Source organism: Diadema antillarum, unplaced genomic scaffold, assembly GCF_040938485.1.
Source record: "Diadema antillarum isolate AM-2024a unplaced genomic scaffold, OU_Dant_1.0 seq00001007_RagTag, whole genome shotgun sequence".
Classification (NCBI taxonomy): Eukaryota; Metazoa; Echinodermata; class Echinoidea; order Diadematoida; family Diadematidae; genus Diadema; species Diadema antillarum.
In genome coordinates this window covers 114,441-137,507 of record NW_027271844.1, presented here as the reverse complement: position 1 = coordinate 137,507, position 23,067 = coordinate 114,441, and the positions used below count along the sequence as shown (strand labels likewise).

The following is a 23,067-nucleotide window of genomic DNA, read 5'->3' as shown; positions in this document are numbered from 1 at the left end:
ACCTGATAATTTCTTATTCCCCTGATTGTAGCTCATACAAGACACAATCTGCTCCTATTTCCTTCCGGAAAAGATTCATCATTTGTAAGCCGTCATACTACTATGCAGCCCTCGTTCTTCCGACCCAGATACAATGTACCAAAATACAAACAAGAGAGAGACTCTGACAATGACTATATTGTTCAGAAGCAAGGGCTGCAACTACATTATTTCTGTAATTCAAGTATCATCCAAAGATACATGCACTACACTTAGATCAATTCTATACTGTCTGATTTGTCGAGATAATTCTGCATTGTGTTGGTTTTAGTGTGTGTAACAACACATAATTAGCACGGGGTCCTAAAAGGCAGAATTAGATGGAATTACCCTAGTAAAGACAGCCACAAATGGTGTTTCCATAGAAGATATTCTGTCATTTCTCAGGTATAGATCCCAGCAGCGCATGTGATATATTCCTTATTCAGATGGCCTCTTTCTGTGTCTCTTCAGTTTTCAGAAACGGTCATCATTCTCAAGATGGCCAAACCACTGACGGTGGCCATCGCAGTCGGATTCTTGACGGTGGCCGTTGTCGCTGCGGTGTTGTGTGGCGTCCTCCTCCCCGAAGATTCGCCACCACCGCTTCGAAAATACGCCGCGTCCATCGCGGGAAGCGAAATCGAGATAACGAGATATTCCAACGTCACGCTGCTGAGAGGAGAGCTTGGTGTCACACTCGACAAGGAGATCATGCCCTGCGCCACCAGCGACGAGGTAGGGAAAGGGCGAAAACTGAGAGAAAGAAGGTGTCTACTGTCCTTTCATCAACATTATACTTTTTAGATTTAATTTCACGATCGTAGGCATACAACATACACACATTCAACTTCGCCTGTATAATAACATAATGTCGACTTCGCACAAGTCGAAATATTGTCAGTAGACAAAAACTATACCGCGGATGGATATCAATGTGTTGTGCATTAATCTATTGTGTAAACCAATACTCACGTTAAGTTGAAAGATATTCTCCGCTCTCGTTGCATGCAACTTAAAACACATAGTAGGGGTTCCTATCGGCACAAAAAAAAAACTTTGAGGAAAAACAAACGTTGACCATAAAATCTATTTTTACTTCTTGTGCTTCTTACAGACATTATAATTTCAAGCTCTTACAACATAAAGAAGCATACTATACATAATAATACATACACTGACATATCCAATGCATGCACAAGAAAGCACTGATTCCGTTGAGCGAAATCGTGCAAATTCACCACCCATTGTAACAATCTGTGCAAAATGAGTCATATTGTCGTCATGTTTGACATTGGCCTCCTTTAATATGCTTACATCGATGTATGTGATGCTTAGAGGGTCGACAGACCCATCATACTATGTTCTTTTTTCTCTCTTTCTTTCTTTCTGTCCATTATCATTGGTTATTAGAAATCCTCACGGAAGTTCTAACAGTATCCCCCGAATCTCTCCTCTATTTCGTTCATTTCAACACCTCAGAATGTTATTGAATGCCAGGAATGGGAGTCTGAAGCAAGACTGGAGGTGAGTGAGGAAGGAGGGGATGACGTCACTTGTCATCACTTCAAATGGAGTGCGACCTCAACGGACACTGTCCTGCAAGACTGCTACGACATTGACGACGCTTACTGGTATGGTACTGGTGCCATCTTCAACCAGCACTGGCCGCTCAACGAGTGGGATCAGCCAATGAGAATTTACGCGTCGGCGAATATCTATCGCGACCCGACATGGTACGGTTCTTTGGTTGAGCGCTACTGGGTGTCGTCGAGTGGCGTGGCGATCCGCGTTTCCCACAACACCCCACTCTACGTCAGCATCAACCACAGGCAGAATGGCAAGATCTGCTTCAGAGGGGCGTACCCTTCGGACGAAGATACCTACACTTCCTACAAAAACCCGGACAGCTCGGCTCCAATTTTAGACTACAGAGTATGTACGGCCGAGAACGTCCGCCGAATCCACGAGTACATGACCAACAGATTTGTAAAGAAACCAACCGGTCTACCGGATGTTCGAATGATGCGGTCCCCCATCTGGTCAACGTGGGCGCGCTATAAGAAGTTTATCAACCAGAGCACTATTCTCGACTTTGCACACGAGATCTTGGATAACGGATTTAACAACAGTCAGCTTGAAATCGATGACGGTTACTCGTACAGAAACTTCGGAGACTTCATCTTTGATGAGGTGAAGTTCCCTGATCCAGCTGGAATGATTCGAGACCTTCACGATCTAGGTTTTCGCGTAACGCTGTGGATAACACCATTCGCCAACCAGAATACGGATGCGTGGGTAGAAGGCGACGGCCGCGGTTACTGGGTGCAGAATGCAGACGAGACAACGGCTGAGGTTCTTTGGTGGAATGGTCCGCGCGCAGGAATGCTTGACGCCACGAATCCAGAAGCCGTTGATTGGTTCGTCTCAAGACTAAAGCAGGCGCAGGCAGAATTCGGCATTGACTCATTCAAATTTGACGCTGGCGAGACGCAGTACCTTGGCAACCATCGCACCTACAAGCTGCTGAGAAATCCGTGTGAATACACGACGAAGTGGGTCCAACTTGCCGAGCAGCTTGGCTCACAAATCGAAGTCAGGTCTTCCTTTGAAAATCAGCGACAACCCACTTTCCTACGTATGATGGACAAGGACTCAAAGTGGGGCTGGGACAACGGACTTAAAACCTTGATCACTACTGCGCTCACCTACAGCGTCCTTGGGTACTCTTACGTTCTACCCGACATGATAGGCGGTAACGGCTACCCTTTCTTTGGGATTTTCCCCGACAAAGAGCTCTACATTCGCTGGCTGCAGATCACCGCTTTCCTTCCCGCCATGCAGTACTCGATCTCTCCCTGGCAGTTTCCCGACCCGGCGGTCACCGACATTGCGCGCAACTGGACCAATTTCCATGAGAGCGTGATCACGCCCATGCTCGTGAGGCTGGCAGAGGAAGAACTGATTCCGCACGGAAAACCACTGATTCGCCCTCTGTGGTGGATTGCGCCAGATGACCCCGAAACGTTTACCGTCGATTCTCAGTTCCTCGTCGGAGACGACCTGTTGGTGGCGCCCATCCTTGAAGATGGAGGGCGAAGCCGTGACGTATACCTTCCGGCTGGTCAGTGGGTTGATGAAACTCATGGGGCTACTGTCGACGGGGGAAAGTGGTTGGAAAGTGTCAGCTGCGAGCTACATGAAGTTCTTTACTACACAAGACAGGGAGTGTAGACTTTAAAGAAAACAACTTCTTCACATTATTAAGATTGTACACATTGTACAAAACTGTCCTTTTTTTTTCTTTTTTTTTTGCTTAGATGATATCACTGCTGTCATCCTGTGCTCATTACCAAGTGATAATTGCCTAAGCATTGCCAAAAGAGGTGACTGTTGGAACGTGTATAAACACATTTAATTATAAGGCCGTGAGATATATGCCTATGCGTTTTTAATAACACTTGATATACACAAGGTCATAATTGGCTTTATAGACAAGAGATCAAACTTCTTGCCAACTAAAATTATCGCGTTATTTCGACGACATCACTATGAAGAAACTTTTTTTTTTCCGGCAAGTTATGATAGTAATAATTATGATATGTGATTGACGATCATTAAATGTCAACTCGTTGATAATAGTGTTACTTTAAGCCTCCTGTGCCAGGGACATTTGACAGTGTGTACAACACTGAGGTTTTCTGTGTCAATCGGCATTCAAATCACGTCCATGGTTAATCACATAGAAGAGAGACAAAACAAAAAGTTGTCTGATATACACAACGCCGCCGTTCATTTCAACGGCATGATGGATAATGCTGCTGGCTCTCTTCTTAAATTGCAGTCAGCGTCCATGTGTAGGCCTATGTATCAACCTGCCCATGTGTATGTAGCAACCTTTCGTGTTGTACACACACACACAAAGCGGTATGTTTGATGATCAAATAGGCCTATACTGTCTTCCCTGTATGGTATTGTAATGTCGTGTTGTACTTTTTTAACTCCAGTAAATTGGTAAATAGGAAGGCCTACAATAAAAAGGTATAATTTATGTTATGGCAGCAACATATCTGCTTTGGTGCCATTTTTAACGTCTGCATAATCTTTATCGCATGACACGCCCTTCACTCTAACACGTGTCTTGACTATATGCTCAAAGATACAATGTGTGCAATACAAATAGTGACAATTTGCGCGCTGATTGTTCGATCAAGATATTGTGTAAACGTTTTTCCAGTTTGGATGACCCAAGCTGCATGGTCCCATGTCCTACCAGTTCAGTGGCATTGTGGGTGAGTTTGAATAGAGGTTGGAAAGGATTATCCAAATGAACATTATCCTAGTGATTATCCAAGTAAAAAGTGAATATTTGTGAATGACAGGATTAACGTCGCAATTATTCGAATGGATAGCGAAATTATAGAATAAGCAATTCAGAAACAATGTTGTGCTTGCTAACACTTTTTTTTCGTAAATATCGTTTTGTAGCTTTAAGTGGTAATTCAATGAGCAGCAAACAATCCATGCAGTCAGCGAATTCCTACTTCTTCTTGATGCAACAAAGCCTACATAATATAAGGCAGTGTTGAGCTAATTAAACTTTACCAGCGCTTGGTACTTTGCGTTTATGTTTCTTCGTTTGTTTGTTTGTTTATTTGTGTGATGTCTCCAATATATATATATATATATACAATTGTATATATATCTATATATAATATGAAGATGTTTATTTATTTATTTATTCATTCATTTTGTTAGTTAGTACTTGTTAGTAAGTTACGTATTTTACTTATTCATATACAGGGCTCTACGTGAGCGATGGCCATGGCCACTAGAAATAGATGTCGAGCCACCAAATTTCATATTCGAATATTTTAGTGGTCCGAATTGGCCTCCAGCAGAGAAAAGAGTTATTGTCAAGCCCTGATAATGTGTATGTGAGTGGATGTGTGTGTGTGTGTGTGTGTGTGCGTGTGTGTGTGTGTCTATCGGTATTTAGCAAAGTTGGAGAAGTAATAATGGCAGGACTATCTCGTATAGAGCAGTGGTAATACTTTAATAAGAGGCCAATTGTGGATAGCAAGAGTACACGTGCTTTTATTGTAGAGTTGTTGTTATGGTTGATAGTGATCTTTCTTCATCCAGAAGTATTATTATGTTAAGTGCCTTCTATTGTGTTTTGAATATTCTTTGACCTATATAGCCCACTTGGGAAGGGCGGAGTAAATCTTGCTTTTATTACTGAGTCATCAAAGTTTAGCTTTGTGGACTTCCATCTTACTGGCTTGGTTGGCGTAACCTCTTGCATGTTTGCCCTCCCTGAAATCATTTGGGCTGATGATCGCATATTATTTGTTTACATGGCACCTTATAATGCATGTATTGTACGTGGAATGGGGGTATAATGAGCACAATGTTTGTAATCACAAGTCGGCATAATCATTTCGAGATTAGCTTATGGCATTGTTAATGTTGTTATACCCCTCCCCCAATCCGTGTCGAATGGACGGCATGCATGTTCTTTAATTCTCCGGTATCTTAGAGGCTGTTATTTTTCGCGCGATGAATATCATACGGCCTGAGAATCATTTTCAAAAATTGCATTTGTTTCCATATGTACGTTTTGTAGTACACGATATTGAAAACTTGAATATGTCATTCATTGCCGGCAATTACTAATGAATACAATCTGCTTTGGTTCCCAAGCTCATTTCATCCGCCGTTCACGCTTAGTCATCAAATAATCCACCTCCATGCAGTAACTTCAATTTCATAAACATTTCCTCTGTTGATTAATGTAACCCTGTAAACTATGGACTCACGGTCATAACCTGACAACTGAACTTCATGGGACGAAAGGCTCATATTTTGTTCATGTAAGTTGCTCGTTGAGGTAGTAAGACTCAGCGTTTGAATAAAACTGACCCTCGATCTAGAATCCAGTCGGACAAGAAACAAAGTCATATTCGGCTCTTTGTTTACAACATTATCGTCTCAACACAAATTCAAAAAACAACAAACAAACATACAATGACATGTATTGACAGAAAGTACTTCATTTGGCTTCTGTGAACAGAATGGACATTGGTCTCAACCTATTCTGTCTTTTATTCGCCTTGTCTAAACTTAGCCTTCATGTAGCTGTGCGTGGACCGAACGGCAATTTGGCGATTCCGTTATAAGCAAATAATTTTCCATTCAACGATCGAGTGAGTAAATTTATCTTCAGGTGGCGATATCTATCTCGCCAACAATGGGAGGAGTAAAGTCCAGGACCAAGACGCACCTACAGGTGTAATTCGAGGGGTGACACGGGCGATAGGGGGCTTTGTTTTACCCCCCCCCCTCCCTTTTTTGATCGAAGATGACTTCGTAGAGTTTGACGGAAAAGGATTCCTTATTCGTTCGAGCAAGAGTTTGTCTATCGACTTTTCTAATTATAGTCAGACTCCAAGGTATTCATGTTTAAAGACAATCCCAAGGTACATTATGATTTTGGAATTTGTTTCCTTTTAAAGCAAATATTAGCTGCCTTATTATCCAATAGGTTCCCTTTGATTGATAGATTTAGGAAAGCCATCGCCCTTTCCCATTTTCTGTAACCTCATTCGCGATGTAAAATGCATACGATTGTTGATTCATTTCGTTCAAGACGTCATAAAGAAAGAATTTGTAAAAGTATTGACGTCTTATTGTAACTTTTCGAGACCGGCTGTACTGACAGAAAAATATATATTTCTATCTCTCAGTCCTCTGTAGCTCCTATCACGTCTATCAATAGGCTTGTATAAATGTTTCTCCTGGTAACTAAAGTTACGTAAAAGTGACGTCGATTTTGTGACATTTCTCAGATTTTATGGTCAGGATATTCTCCTAATCGCTTGCCTGCATTCCTTTTCATTTCGTGACCGCTCTCATAATACCCCAAGGTGATGATTCAATAAGAAACGATCTTAAGATTGATCTCTTATCTTCAACAATGTAAGAGTTCAATGTGACAAGATAATCATTTCTATCACAGTGGAATTAGAGACAGTCAATCGGTTCCTATGAGTTCATACAATAATATTTCGAATCAATTTTTAAGGGACCTAGTCTATCACACTGAGAACGATCTGCATGGTTTAGAGGAGTTTGACTTGTTGCTATAAATCACATGACTTCAACTTTTTTCCTGGGGCCGCTTTCCTATACCGGCACTCGATTGGTCATGCCTTTGTTCGGATGTGTCAGATTTTTGCCAAAGTTTTGAGCGATAAAAATGTCATTTTTATTTGTTTTCATGGCAATGTAAATAGATGCAGATCTATCTACGCTTGTATCTTTGTCTGTCCACTGGGGTCTCAAGGCTACAACAAATCTCATTGTCGGAAGTGGATATCAGGCAAGGCTGGTACAGACGCGCATCAAACCAACCCTGCATGGCTACTATTACAAGAGCTATATATAGGGCGTGCGGTGTAAACGAGCGATAATTAGCATGATTGATATGATCATACTAATCTACGTTATCATCTTGTTCTAAAACATACAGGAATGGACCTATGTGATGGGCTCTGTTTGGAGGACATGAATGTCGTGCTGTCACGTGATTCATCATGGCTGTCAGCGACAACAAGAATGAACGGCGATACCATCACGTCGAAGCGATCCCCCTCCTTAATCTCACGGTGTGCATCACGTGTTTCGTTTGTTGACCTCTTGTACAAGTGTATGTTCTATGATATAAGCAGCATTTCCGCTTGTGTTTTTATCGTTTCGTCTTCATCTTTGCTTACACTTTCTTTCACAGTCACACAATGATATGGATTCAGACCCGACATTCTCAGAGACCAGTTAAATCAGTGGACATATGGAACCAACTTTCAAGCAAGGATTGACTCTTCTTTATTCTTTCTTTAAGGCTGTGGTAGAAAAACTGAACACTGTAGATTCGGTTTCAGCGTAGAAAGAGCTTTGTCTGAAATTAATTTGGCCATCTATTCCGGAAGAACTCACTACTCAACAGTGACTTACCGTCCTGCCATTTATGCAACCAAAAATTCGAAACTGATTGATTGCTGCTCCACAGTAACTTTATTAGTACAATTAAACAAGATGTTTTGATTTACCGTAATACATAGAGTAAAGCCAGAATGTGGTGAAGTTGCCTCAGTAGTGGACATGCACTCAGCAAAAAAGAAAATAAACACTTTTTCGAGGTCATATGTTTCATAGAAGATTTTTATGAAAATCAATGGGTTATATACCATATTGAAGGGAATTCAATTGGTTATTAAGCTCATAGGTTAATTAAAAAGAAAACTTTACGCATGAGTGAGCACATTCGTTTCAGTCCTCCAAGGCACAGAATTAAAAATTGCAAAAATTGACCTGTTCTCTTTCATTTGCAAATTAAATGCCCTTCACGACAACATTGACAACAAAAGACCAGTTTAACATAATAGAGACATGAATGAAATAGGAAAAATAAGTTTTTGTTCTCTTTATCTCTGTATAACCTCTAAGAAAAACAAAGTGGGAAACTAAAGTGGAAAAATAAGAATTTTCTGTCAAGTCAAATTGCAAATGACATAGGGAATAATAAGCGTGAAGATGATTAAATGAGCGGAATTTCTTTATTTATTTCTTTTAATCTAATTGATTTCTAATGCTGTGTCGAATTTTATTACACGACAATCGTTCAAAGTTCCATGTGCCCCTTCAGTCCGGTGAGGTAGAATGCAACGGGTTACGCCCCTATCTGCCTATTTTTAAGTTATACCAGCTTGTGCGAAGAATATCTGGCCAATGATCAAACAAAACCTTGGCATTTTCTTATTTACATCTGCTGCACGTACAGAATTCACCTTATCCCACTTACTGACATTATGTATAGCATTTAGCCACACACCACTCTGTCACTGTATGAGGTCAGTGTTTAGAACTGCATAATTCGCCCGTACGTGTCCAACCACCGACCTTCAAGACAAGTAGCGATCGAAAAGGAAGAAGAAAAATCAGCCTTGGAATTACGGTTCAATGTGCGATTGATTTGTGATTGGAAAATATCATTCGAAAAGGGTAAAGGCATTGAAGAGTTTATTTTGTTGATTGAAGTGAGGCTCACGGCCCCAGTTCTTGTGACCTGGCGTGACTCTGTGCTGCGTTGCGTGCTCTTCTTGCGGGTCCAAAGCTCTGGCGCTCTAGGTGTTATCATGGACGATTATATACGGCATGATAATGATCCCGCATTTTTGTCAAAGTAGCTGATGTCAACTTTCGCATTCCCGATTCCATAGCGAAGATGCTCTTAAACATGTTAAACTCGTGTAATCTTATTCGTCACATGTCCCACACTGTATTCGCAAAGCAACGTACATTAGACCTATATTTTCACTTATAAGATCCTGGGGATATTCTTACTGCAGCTCCAGCCTTCTTGTCCATGGTCGCTCTTAATTCTACTGTGCATATACCATATTGGAAAGTACAGATAAAAGAGGCTGGGTTCTTTAAATCACCACAAAATTTAAGTGCCGAAAATACAAAAACTTTGCTATTTCAGACAAATTCTACAATGCGTTGCCAAATATTAAAGAACAGTTGTAAACTTGGCGATGTAGAGGAATTTTGAAGTTCACAACTTAATTCACACTAACCATTAGCAATCAAATGATAAAGCATTTTGTTGTTTTTTATTACTTGTAGGGTTGCAGAAAGAGTAACGAAGGATCGTCACTGTTCTTCTTTCGCAATCAAAATTAATCTAGGCACATTGCCAAAAGCCCGCAGGACAAATACAATAGTACAATATATTTTGTATATATAGGATGACCTTTGCAAAATGTTTTTCATGCTACTGATTTCTTTATATTTTTTATTTTCACTTTTCGTATGTGCCCCTTCTCTGGAATAATCTTCCTACTCATATTCAAGGTTCAACCTCTATTGAAACTTTCCAAAACATTTGAGCTCTTTAGAACATTAAAATGATTACGCTATTCGTTTCGTTTATTCATTCCAATTAAAAAAAAAAATCAGAGGTTTCAAAATACACGAAACAATGATCAATCGAAATTGAATAAAATTAATGACATAATGCAGACAAACAAAGTTAAAGTTTACATATTTGCCAAATCAAACAGTTCATGGAAATGAAAAAGACAACTAGAGAAAAGCCTTGAGGCCTTGTATGAAATAAGTTCCCTCAGGTATGTATGAGTACTAGAATATGGAGGCACACTGAGTGTTTTACAGTTTAGAGACAAGAACAGAACATGAATTATTTGAACTTTTAAGTGACTTATTCGTGTGGGGGTTTTTTTTTCTCCTGTAAATTGTTAATTTTGATTCAGCGTTCATTTCTTTATACATCTAGAACTGTTAAAAGAGCTTCGAAACTTTTCGCAAGAAGAACTACACAATTTCTTTATATTTCTAATCATTATCACTGACTACCTGACTATAACACCTATTGACAGTTTAGCATTTTTACACATCACAATTTTGCATTTCCAAGTTGTATATCAAAATCGAAGGTACAGAATGCAAACGTGACTCGTATGATACATGCAAAAAGTGTTTTTCCTACCTTTGGTATATCCAAAATAAACATATTGCGACAGTGTCAACACCACGGAGACTAACATGGCATAAATTAGAATGACATGGCATAAATTAAAATGACATTACAGCTGTATTGCCATTCGGGGAAGATGTTATGAAGAAATAACCTTATAAGAATTTACCGATGACGTTGATAGCAGAGGTGATAGCTGTTTACAGTGTCAGGACGGTCATAGTATACAGTATATATTTCTCGAGCATCTGTCGTTGCTGAAGAGATCGTGAATTTCTATCAACTAAGCAATCAATTCAGAAATAAGATTTTATTCGTTAGAAGTTTAATGTAGAGACACTTTTTATCATTATTGTTCCATATTCCACGCTTCGTACAAGTTTTATATTCCATTTGATTTTTAAAAAATACGGTTAACACAACAGTCAGTTTTAGATAAAATTCCCCATATGTATAAGGACATAATAAATGATGTGTAATAATGAGGAACCTAACAAGAAGCAAATTTCGATTGGTTTCTTCATATTTTCCTGCGTCAAAAGGTCATCATGCCGTCCAGCAGAACCGTGATGCTGATTACCGGAGTGACCATCGGAACGGCGGCGATCATCGTCGGGGTCATCTGCGGCGTGTATCTCTCAAACCCGTCGGAGCCACCCGTCCTGCCCGTCAGCAGTGAGGGTGGCATCGACATTCGACATGGAGACGAGGTTGTTCTAATGGGACGAGCTGGAGTCTTCCTGGATGGCACGGCCGAGGAATGTTCCACTACCCGCGAGGTGGGTCTGGAAACATTGATCACGACGCTGTATACACTAGTATTTGGATCACTTTAATGTGATGCGATTAGTTGACAATTATTATTATCGTCGAATGGGCGATCCGTTATCGCAGGCATAAGATCGAGTGATTTATGTGTTTTGAGGCCGCAAAGTATGCTGTTTGTTGCAACAACAACAATGAAGAAGATCTGACAAGCAACCTTTTAATATTGTCCGTCATTTTATTACTTGAAAAGACGGTTTGCAATCTCTCTCAAAAAAAGATAACAGAACAAAACAAAAATGTACAGAAATGAGCTGGGTACGTTCAAACAAGGCTACATTTTAAAAACTAGGCCAAGATAAAGACATTAATTCAACATCTCTGTATAAGGATCAAACGAAGAAGGAATTCACTTTGTCCTCACTTTAGAAAGAGAAACATAAAAATCACCAGAGGGAGGAATTAGGGTAGATTCGTCTTGGTGAATTAATGTGACAGGTAATTTTGCTAGGACCACATTCACACTTAAAATGATGCATGACCTCATTCCTAAAATCTAGCCCGCACAGAACAATTACGCACGCACTGCATAAAAAGTTCAGGAACAGAAGTTCTGAAATATTTCCTTTCACGTGCATGTATCGTTCTTACCAAAGTGGAACTTCTTTACTATTCTGTTCATTCCATTAACATTCCAAAAAAAAACGAATCTCATAGATGTACTTCGACACTATAAACATGGCTATGTTCTGTACCTTTTTTTCAACCCAGAATGGCGTACAGTGCCTCCAGTGGGGTTCCAGAGCGAAACTTGAAATAACTCAAGAAGAATTTGAGGAGAACGGAGTGACCTGTCATCGCTTCGTGTGGCAGGCAGTGCCTGATGGGGTCGTCCTCCAAGATTGTTACGAGATCGGAGACGAGCAGTGGTTTGGTAGCGCCACGCGCTTCTTCCAGCACTGGCCAATCAATGAATGGAACGAGTCTATGACGATGTACGTGTCCGGGGACATGTATGCAAATTACAACGACTACGGATCGGTACTTGAACGATATTGGTTGTCTTCAAAGGGCGTAGCCATACGTGTTTCCCGCAGGACACCTCTGCACGCAAGCGTCAATTATAATAACGATGGCCAGATTTGTTTGAAAGCGGATTACGCAGAAACATACTACCCAAATCCAAATCCAGCCAGCACCAATGTCTCTTTGGATTACACCATATGCTCGGCAGAAAACATTCGGGTAGTCCATGATTACATGACGGCTCGTTATGTCAGGAAACCAGAGGGTTTACCCGATGTCCGGATGATGAGATCACCGATTTGGTCAACATGGGCGCGATACAAGACGACCGTTAGTCAAGATATAGTTCTCAGTTTTGCGGACGAGATCCTTGCCAATGGTTTCAGCAACAGTCAGATAGAAATCGACGACGGATACAACTGGCCAAACTACGGAGATTATGAATTTAATGAGAGCAAGTTCCCCAACGCGACAGCGATGGTGCAAGAACTCCATGAGAAAGGCTTTAGGGTGACCCTCTGGGTTACGCCTTTCGCCAACAAATTCAACACGAGCGCATTTGCAGAGGGAGATCGGCTTGGATACTGGGTGAAGGATGAAAATGGTGAGACGGCTCTAATTAGCTGGTGGGCTGGAACGCGGGCTGGTATGCTAGACGTGACAAACCCTGATGCGGCTGATTGGTTCGTCCGGAGGCTGGAAGACGTCCGCACCACGTACGGCATCGACTCCTTCAAGTTCGACGCCGGGGAGACCAACTACCTTGGCAGCTACAAAACTCAGCAGGCAATCGTCAATCCGTGTGAGTACACTACGGGCTGGGTGAATCTCGCAGCGCGACTCGGCACCCAGGTAGAAGTCCGAGTCGGCTTCGAGACCCAGCGTCAGCCAATCTTCGTCAGGATGATGGACAAAGACTCAATCTGGGGATGGAACAACGGTCTGAAGACACTCATCACATCGGCCCTGACTTTCAGCGTGCTGGGCTACCCGTACGTCCTTGCGGATATGATCGGGGGCAACGTCTACGAAGGTGGGTTCCGGAATACATATCTTCCCGACAAGGAACTCTTCCTCCGATGGCTCCAGATCACCGCCTTCATGCCGTCCATGCAGTACTCAATCTCTCCCTGGCAATACGTCAATGACACCGAGGTCGTCAACATCTCGCGACGCTGGACGGAGTTCCACGAGAACGTCATCACCCCAAAACTCCTGCAACTGGCGGAGGAGGAGACGCTCACCGAAGGGAAGCCCATGATACGCCCTCTATGGTGGATCGCACCGACTGAGCGGGAGGCTCTTCTCAGCGACGACGAGTTCCTGGTCGGCGACGATCTCCTTGTCTCGCCGATTGTGGAGGAGGACGCCCGTTCTCGAGATGTTTATCTCCCGGCTGGAAGATGGCGAGATGAACTTCACGGGACGGAGCACGATGGCGGAGGTTGGCTGAGGGAAGTGGAAGTACCTCTCTCAGAAGCTCTGTATTACACAAAAGTTGCAGACTCGTCCTAATTCAAGAGATCAGTGTCATCCTTGTCATGCTTGTGCAGGAAGAAGCTTGTCGTGACGTATGATTAGTCTTTCCAACTGTATAAAAGATGTGGTGAAGATTAAATTGTGCAATTAACTGATATTACGCTGGTGATGAAATTTCCGACAAATTCATGCTCTATTTTGAATGGACATGCAATCTATTATGATTGCATTCTCGTGGATACACGAAATGTCAGTGGTTCATTCGCGGTCCTTACCTCGCGAAGCCCTTGTTAGCCTCGTGTCAGTAAGAAAATTGTTTTTCGATCAGCTTATTTACCTGGTCGGGCATGGTACAACACCTTTCACAGCGTATTGGAAATTGAACAAAACACAAATGAAAAAGATTATCATATGTTTAGAAATGGAATTCCTTCAAGCATTCAACGATACACTGAATAAACGATATATCAATTGTATAATATATTTTTTTCATATTTTCTCAACTCATGGAATTCGATATAATGTTTATTATACATTTGTCCTTACTATACTTCACCCATGGTTCATTACACATCCGCTGCATTCTACTGTATTATAGTGAAATTGCCGTCCTTCTGTGCACTACTTAGCAAAAGTTAATAAGACTACAGAAATTGAGATGATACGTTAATGCACTGTTCTCCCTGTCGCCAGTGCCAAATGAGCAGCTTGAAAGTGATAGAAAAAAAAATAGCGTTGTACTCTTGAATCATAAGCCACGAGTTGATACTTCCCACCTATCCCCATTATTTTGTTGGTTGAGTACAGGCCCAATCAAGCCAATCATGGATTATACTACCGTCAACATTTTGGTTTCTTTGCTTCGATTCCCGGTTTATCCTTGTCATAAATGTCAACCTTGGCACACATTACATATATTAAATAGCACGTGGTGTTTATCTGCACGGAGCTGTCGATCCTGCAAACAATTAATTTAACGCTATGTAATTTCACAGCTCCGAGGACCAGATAATGCCCTTACCCAGGCTCGACACTAACGGTGGCCCGGTGGCCCGGGGCCACCAAAAACGCAAGTCGGGCCACCAAAATTTCAGAAATGAAGAATTTGGTGGAGTGATCGGGCCACCAAAAAAGGTCGGATGTTTGCCTTTGGGCCACCAAAAATAAAAGTTAGTGTGGAGCCCTGCCTTACCACTTCCAGTTAGTGACCGCAAGGAGTTTCAAATCAGATTTGCATTAATCGTGGCTTTGAGGTTTTGTGTTTTATCGAACAATGTACCTATATATACGATTCAAACGACTCTGGTCCTTGAACAAACTGTGTATTCACTAATAACTTTGCCAATGTTAGTCCCATTCTGTTTAACCTGCATGCACTTCTGTTGTAGTTAGAGGCTACTAACATTCTGGAAAGTACCGGTAAATATAGTGGTTTGGAAGCTAGACTATTACTCACGTGGCATTGACGTCAGATCCAACCTGTCAAAATAAGACACTAATTTGCTACGAGAAAGAAGCGATCTTCTGTCTGTCAGTGATATAGCGATTTACTTTCGGGGTAATATTTTGTAGTCTTTGCCGAGGCTGACTTAAGAGGGCACTTTCATCGGAAAGGCTCAAAAAAGCACAAAACAGTCTGTAAGGTAGGCTAAATTTCCATCTACATGACATGTTTCTGCAAGCACCAGTTCTATTATGTGATAGTTTGGCTGATTTGAAATGAATTTGCACTGTTCTGAAAGTCAGCAAGGAAAATATAAGGCCTAGCAGTGTTGTCACTTGTTTGATGTGTTTTGTCTTTGATTCCATTGTTATCGTTGAAATCATCTTTGCTGCAATCTTTCTTGACTTAGTTTTCTGTGTTACACGTTTTGTTTCTAAGCTGCTCAAACACACTATATAGTAAAAGTGGTCTATCAATAAAATATTAAACGCTGCAGTTGTGTTCAGTAGAGCTTTTGATGCCTGGAAAAAAAAAAACATTCAGGATAATGTAACAGACTTACGTATGAAATTAGATGAGATATGTTAAGATTATTGTATTCTGTTTGAAAATGTGTCTACGAAAAAAAATGTTGAAATTGAAAACTATCTATTAAAAGGAACAAAACACTAACGGGGAAGATCTTATATGTTGACGTGTCCGACGGTCTGGTAAATAGAGGCGATTACTAAAATGAAGAGGGCACGGAAGGAAGAAAATAATTACATTGTATGAGGAGAAAGTAGACGAGAAAAAGAGGAGGAGCAGGAAGAAGATTATGATGATGATGATGAGGAGGAGGAGGAGGAGGAGGAGGAGAAGGAGGAGAAATGGAAGGGGAGAGGAGGTCGAGAGTACATGACAAGAATATGGGAGGGGAAGAAAAAGAAAGAAAAGCATGATGTGAATGGGGAAGGCAAGGGTATAGGAAGATTATCTCATTGTTGCCAATGATCAAGTTCAATGACGCACGTAGGTACATTATGACATTTGTAGAATTTATGTCACCCCCACCACCCCACACATTGCAAGTTATACTTACAATGAATAGCAACTTGTAGATGGAAATGACAACCATTACATGTCACATTTTTGTGAAGGGAATGAGACCCAAATGCACATGACTGTGATTGTATATAGTGCATGCAGCAAAATTAATAGAAAACAATTACAAAATGAACGCCAGTGAATGGCGAGATGACTAGCATCATAATAATACTATGTTTATTTGTTCAATAACGAGAAATTAATGATCTAAAAAAGAAAGGAAAAGCATTTCAATTCTGTAGTTGTGGCATGATTTTCTTATTTACTGACCAAATCATTTGCGCTTTTCTTATTTGCGACTTATCTTCATGACTCGATAGTAATAGGGAGCTAAAAACAAAAATAGGAATATAATAATGGGAAGAAGTTGGTTGAGAAATACAGTTCCTACACTGCGCACACGAACATACACAGAAAGACTTGCAGACAGACATACAGACACCAACACACACACACACACACACACACACACATACATTAAGATACTTATTTCACAACCGACTTTTTTTCAACTTCATTCATCGTATATTTATTTTCGCTCCCGGTTACTTGAAAGATACGTGTGCAATAATTACATGACTATCTTCAGTTTGAGATTGTTGCAGGCGATGACAATTCATTATTCCGAAGGTTTGTTATACCGAAGGTTCGTTCTGCCGAAAGTTCGTTTTTTCGGAGGTTCGTAATGACGAAAAGTGAAATAGGGTCCGTTATTCCGAAGGATTGTTTATCCGAATGCTTCGTTATTTCGAAGGTTTTTTATTTCGTAAAGATTTGAAAGCTCGTAATTCTGAAAATGAAATAAACTTCATTTAGTGACAAAATACGGTGTTGAGAATATAATGAAAATTGAATGAATACACGCAAGTGTAGGCCCAAATGTGTCAGTGCGAGTGTTTGTTTATGTAAAATGTGTGAATGTATGTGTGTGCATTAATGATGTGTGAATGAGTGTGTCTGTATATAATGTGTGTAAATTAGTGTGTGTATGTGTATGTTTTTGTTGATGGCATAATAGTAATACATATACTGCTTGAGTGCAATTCCTATCATTAGTTTTTGCGTGACCTCTGTTAAGTAGGCGATATCTAATCTTTTGTTATTTTTTACAGGTACATACCGCTCAAAGTTCCTTGTACCTCCTTCTTAATCAGGCCAATGCACGTAGAATTCAAGGGGCTACGCCCTATTTCTTATGATATGCGAAGACGATCTAGAAAATGTTCAAGTGCACCTTGACATTTTCTTATTTACATTAGCGCGCACTGAATATTGTACCCTTTATCCCTATTTCAAGGCAGTACATAATTATCTCACAACATACCAGATACGACCCTGACATTGAAGTCTGTCTTTACAACTGAATTATGACAGCTCTAAGACCACAGACCTTCAAGACAAGCAGAAATCGAAAAGGGAGAAGAAAAATTACCTTGGAATAACGATTGATTGTGTGATCGATTGGAGACTGGAATATTTCATCCTTAAAAGGTATAAAGACTTGGAAGAGTGGAGCCTACGAAGCTGTGTTGCGTATACACTTCATGGATCTACTGTATGCTCTTGCGCTCCCTTGTCGTACGTCTATAACCATCGACATATTGATATACTGATATGTTGGTATATTGATATGTTGGTATATTGATATGTTGGGAGATTAATATATTGATAGACTTTATTATATTTATACGGTTCAGCATTTTTGTCAAAGTACATAGCTTATAAATCAGTATTCGCATTCTTGAGTCTACTAATATGACTTATTCATTCATGTCCCACATTGTATTTAACTCTACACATAAACTAACAATATGTCCCGTACGGGGATTTTTTCTTTCTTTCTTTCTGCAGATATCCCTTTTGTCTTTGGTAACTGTTTTAACGATTTTGCTGTGTATTCCACACTCGAAAAATTACAGATAAGGCTGGTTAAAATCGTTAAGTTTACATGAAGACAAAAGGTTAAAAAAAATGCAAACTTTCCAATATGAAAACTGCCTTTAATAGTTTGAAATTGCCTATAATCGTTTAAAATGTGTTGCAAGGGGCCGTTATAGGGGCCGTTCTAGGGGCCGTTATAAACCAGGCGATTTAGAGGAATTTCATAGCCTGCAACTGAAATGCACGTTTGCATTTTAGCTTTGATGGGGCTCAAATGAAAGGGTAGGCTTAATTCTATGTTACGAAATATTAGAAATTCCTGTTTAAAATGTGGTTTTGGGGGACTTAAAGAAAGGACAACAAAGGAAGACATTAAGCTTCTTCTATAGGGCCTAGTCTTACGCACTTTCCGTCTACTCAAAAATCCAGCAAAATAGTTGCATGATTACGGGCTTTATAAAATACGTTTCATGATCCTGATTTTTTTTTTTTAGTCCCTAGTTTTTTGTATGTCACATGACAACCGTCGTATATCATTGCTATATGAGAAGTTACACCATATTCCAGATATAGGTTTTGTTGGTTTGTTTGTCTGTCTGTCTGTCTGTTTGCTTCTTTCTTTGTTTGTTTGTTTGTTTGTTTGTTTGTTTGTTTTCATGGCAAGAGTATAGCCCACGGCCCTCCACTCTAGTATGTTTGGTTAGGCCGTATTGCTGACCTACTAAGTGATGAACTTCCTGATGTGTTTAGAATTTCCAAAGGTGAACTTCCTGATGCCTAAGCTTGCTGAGCAGTACAACCAATCAACATGTATGTTTGTGTTTACAGGACTTCATGGACAAACACGCCCCTGTGTAGACTGTACTTATCTAACTAGAACCTAACGTCCCATAGTACCATGAGGACTACTGGTAAAGGAAGCAGGACACGAGAAAAGGCGTGCTGGGCGCCGTTTAGCTTTATATATAGATTAATGAATAGATGATTAAATAAAGTTCGGTAAATAGGAAATCTACGGAGAAAAGTGTCGGTTATGTAATGGTATTTTGTCCCTTTTTGCCACGAATCAATTCAAGATCCTTTTCGTCAACTTCAACATCATCCATTTACCCGCCCACCTTTACACTTAGCGTAGTCTGGTTTCCAGATCCTTTGCCAGCGGTACTCCTTTTACGAAATGCGCCCTCTGCGGCAACAAAGTCGCTGCCTTTGCCGAAGGCAATTAAGGGTCTGCTCTCATTCGCTTCAAATGGGAGGAGCCTAAGATTTTACTCAGTAACCCCCCAGTGGAAGAGGGCAATCGCTCTGTCATTACGTAATGTGCAAGGGGTTACGTCAGCAGGACCATCCAGCCAAAGCTGCTAATTCTTTTGTCGTTAGAGGGCGTTAATATTCTGGGAAGGAAATAAGCACGACCAGACGGTCTGGAAGCCAGACTACACTTACCGGTACCTGATCTCACCCAAACAGATTATGTTACATGTATAAAGCTCAGATCATTAGCCGGATCTCGTCCAGCCCACATTGGTCCTTGCTTGGTACAAAAAACAAAACAAAAAATCGTTACGGTGATAGGGTTCTTTCCATTTATGCACCCCCCTTCTCTGGATATCCCTACCCATATTCAGAACTCAACTCCAGTTGACACTTCAAAAAGAAACTCAAGAATTACTCATTTGAAGAACAATATCGATGATTATGCGATGATTAACTTGTAATTGGTTTATGTGTGGTTGTTTCTCCTGCAATACTCTTTGTACCGTAAAATCACATTTTCATTATCGAGTGGTACATAAAAGGACAGAAAATTTCGAAATGTAAACATGATTCGTAACATGAAGAGTTCCTTTCCTAAATGAATAAAATGCGATACATAAGTCCAAACATAAGAACAATTATTATGTTGGAGAAACAAATTTATTAAGAATGGTAATGGGGCTGACTGCAGAGACAATATTGTTGAAAATATTAGTATGTTGAAAGTAAATAATTGCCATGAAAATATGTCATCCTATGCTTTTATTTACACAACATTATTCACCCAAACTTACGGAGATCGTTTATGTCTTTCAATCAAACAATCGGAATACAAAAATGAGACTTAAAAAGTGAGAGACACACTTTGAGACAAATTTGCAATTGTTTTTTCATAATTTGTTTTCTCTTTTTTTTTTAAAGGTCATCATGCCGTCCAGCAGAACAGTGATAACGATTACTGGAGTGACCATTGGCGTAGCGGTGGCGATCACAGTCGCGGTCCTCTGCGGCGTGTATCTCTCAAACCCGTCCGACGCGGAGCCACCCGTCCTGCCCGTCAGCAGTGAAGGTGGCATCGAAATTCGACATGGAGACGAGGTTGTTCTAATGGGACAAGCTGGAGTCTTCCTGGATGGCACGGCCGAGGAATGTTCACCTACCGGCGAGGTGGGTCGAGAAATATCGATGAGGGCACTTTTCATACGTGTTTAGATCACTTTAATGTGGTGATAATAAATAGACAATTTAATCATTGGATGGGCATTTCGTTGACTAAAGCAGTCATGGGTAGCTCCATGACACAGTGATTAATACATGTATATAATGTGTTTAAAGACTGCAAGTTATGCTGTTTGTATAGCTACAATATATATATATATATATATATATATATATATAATGATATCATGCAGCCTTTTCAATATCGTCAGCCGTTATTACATTACGTAAAACAAGGTTTACAATATCTCTCAATAATATAGAAATATGAGATGGGTAAATGGAGCATTACAAACAAGGCTGCAGTTTCACAACTGTGGCGAAACGAAAACATTTCTATCAAACAATCTGATAGAATTAAAGATGAAAATGAAAGCCAGTCTGTTCTTAGATTAGAAAGTAGGTTAGTTGAGAAGCAGCATGAAAGGGTGGTACTGGGAAAGATTCGTTTATGGCAAATTGCGTGTGCCTTCACAAGGTGGCTTGAAACATTGATATTTATAAATGCTCTCTTTTCAACCCAGAATAGCATACAGTGCCTCCAGTGGGGTTCCGGGGCGCGACTAGAGATAGCTCAAGAAGAATTTGAAGAAAACAGAGTAACTTGCCATCGCTTCGTGTGGCAGGCCGTGCAGGAGGAGGGTAGCGAGGGCGTCCTCCAAGATTGTTACGAGATCGGGGACGAGCAGTGGTTTGGTAGCGCCACGCGCTTCTTCCAGCACTGGCCAATCAATGAATGGAACGAGTCGATGACGATGTACGTGTCCGGAGACATGTATGCAAATTACAACGACTACGGATCGGTACTCGAACGATATTGGTTGTCTTCAAAGGGCGTAGCCATACGTGTTTCCCGCAGGACACCTCTGCACGCAAGCGTCAATTATAATAACGATGGCCAGATTTGTTTGAAAGCGGATTACACGGAAACATACTACCCAAATCCAAATCCAGCCAGCACCAATATCTCTTTGGATTACACCATATGCTCGGCAGAAAACATTCGGGTAGTCCATGATTACATGACGGCTCGTTATGTGAGGAAACCAGAGGGTTTACCCGATGTTCGGATGATGAGATCACCGATTTGGTCAACATGGGCGCGATACAAGACGACCGTTAGCCAAGATATAGTTCTCAGTTTTGCGGATGAGATCCTTGCCAACGGTTTCAGCAACAGTCAGATAGAAATCGACGACGGATACAACTGGCCAAACTACGGAGATTATGAATTTAATGAGAGCAAGTTCCCCAACGCGACAGCGATGGTGCAAGAGCTCCATGAGAAGGGTTTCAGGGTAACCCTCTGGGTTACGCCTTTCGCCAATAAAATCGGTTCGACAGCGTTTGGAGAAGGAGACGATCTTGGATACTGGGTGAAGGATGAAAATGGTGAGACGGCTCTAATAACCTGGTGGGCTGGAACGCAGGCTGGCATGCTAGACGTGACAAACCCTGATGCTGTGGACTGGTTCGTCCAGAGGCTGGAAGACGTCCGCACCACGTACGGCATTGACTCCTTCAAGTTCGACGCCGGGGAGACAAACTACCTTGGCAGCTACAAAACTCAGCAGGCAATTATCAATCCGTGCGAGTACACTACGGGCTGGGTGAATCTCGCAGCGCGACTCGGCACCCAGGTGGAGGTCCGAGTCGGCTTCGAGACCCAGCATCAGCCAATCTTCGTCAGGATGATGGACAAGGACTCCATCTGGGGCTGGAACAACGGTCTGAAGACACTCATCACATCGGCCCTGACTTTCAGCGTGCTGGGTTACCCGTACGTCCTTGCGGATATGATCGGGGGCAACGTCTACGAAGGTGGGTTCCGGAATACATACCTTCCCGACAAGGAGCTCTTCATCCGATGGCTCCAGATCACAGCATTCATGCCGTCCATGCAGTACTCAATCTCTCCCTGGCAGTACGTCAATGACACCGAGGTCGTCAACATCTCGCGAAGCTGGACGGAGTTCCACGAGAACGTCATCACGCCAAAACTCCTGCAACTTGCGGAGGAGGAGACGCTCACCGAAGGGAAGCCCATGATACGCCCTCTATGGTGGATTGCACCAACTGAGCGGGACGCTCTCCTCAGCGACGACGAGTTCCTGGTCGGAGACGATCTCCTTGTAGCGCCGATCGTAGAGGAGGGCGCCCTCTCTCGAGATGTTTATCTCCCGGCGGGAAGATGGCGAGACGAACTTCACGGGACGGAGCACGATGGTGGAGATTGGCTGCGGGAAGTGGAAGTACCTCTCTCGGAAGCCCTGTATTACACTAAAGTTGCAGACTCGACCTAATTCCAGAGGAGTAGCTGCTTATATCATCC

At 41.4% G+C, this 23,067-nt stretch overlaps 3 protein-coding genes across 3 annotated transcripts; all 3 read left to right on the top strand.

Moving 5' to 3' along the window:
• The first annotated feature begins 519 nt into the window (after positions 1-519).
• LOC139742580 (myogenesis-regulating glycosidase-like) lies at positions 520-3,252 on the top strand. The gene is made up of 2 exons (XM_071653111.1): positions 520-756; positions 1,501-3,252. The coding sequence occupies exons 1-2, from the start codon at positions 520-522 to the stop codon at positions 3,250-3,252; spliced, it is 1,989 nt and encodes a 662-aa protein (XP_071509212.1).
• A 5,667-nt stretch (positions 3,253-8,919) lies between these two features.
• Positions 8,920-15,963, top strand: LOC139742576 (myogenesis-regulating glycosidase-like). The gene is made up of 3 exons (XM_071653107.1): positions 8,920-9,081; positions 11,122-11,358; positions 12,116-15,963. Exons 2-3 carry the CDS (start codon positions 11,128-11,130, stop codon positions 13,883-13,885), a joined length of 2,001 nt encoding a protein of 666 aa, XP_071509208.1. The 5' UTR covers positions 8,920-9,081; positions 11,122-11,127; the 3' UTR covers positions 13,886-15,963.
• Positions 15,964-20,444: 4,481 nt separating this feature from the next.
• Positions 20,445-23,038, top strand: LOC139742579 (myogenesis-regulating glycosidase-like). The gene is made up of 2 exons (XM_071653110.1): positions 20,445-20,684; positions 21,260-23,038. Exons 1-2 carry the CDS (start codon positions 20,445-20,447, stop codon positions 23,036-23,038), a joined length of 2,019 nt encoding a protein of 672 aa, XP_071509211.1.
• The last annotated feature ends 29 nt before the right edge of the window (positions 23,039-23,067 follow it).

What these genes read in the sequence shown, in the direction of transcription:
- LOC139742580 (XM_071653111.1), top strand. Translation starts at nt 520, where the DNA reads ATGGCCAAACCACTGACGGTGGCCATCGCAGTCGGATTCTTGACGGTG. An exon ending in CCTGCGCCACCAGCGACGAG is followed by an intron (nt 757 to 1,500) that starts GTAGGGAAAGGG and finishes TCAACACCTCAG; the next exon opens with AATGTTATTGAATGCCAGGA.
- LOC139742576 (XM_071653107.1), top strand. Translation starts at nt 11,128, where the DNA reads ATGCCGTCCAGCAGAACCGTGATGCTGATTACCGGAGTGACCATCGGA. An exon ending in AATGTTCCACTACCCGCGAG is followed by an intron (nt 11,359 to 12,115) that starts GTGGGTCTGGAA and finishes TTTTCAACCCAG; the next exon opens with AATGGCGTACAGTGCCTCCA.
- LOC139742579 (XM_071653110.1), top strand. Translation starts at nt 20,445, where the DNA reads ATGCCGTCCAGCAGAACAGTGATAACGATTACTGGAGTGACCATTGGC. An exon ending in AATGTTCACCTACCGGCGAG is followed by an intron (nt 20,685 to 21,259) that starts GTGGGTCGAGAA and finishes TTTTCAACCCAG; the next exon opens with AATAGCATACAGTGCCTCCA.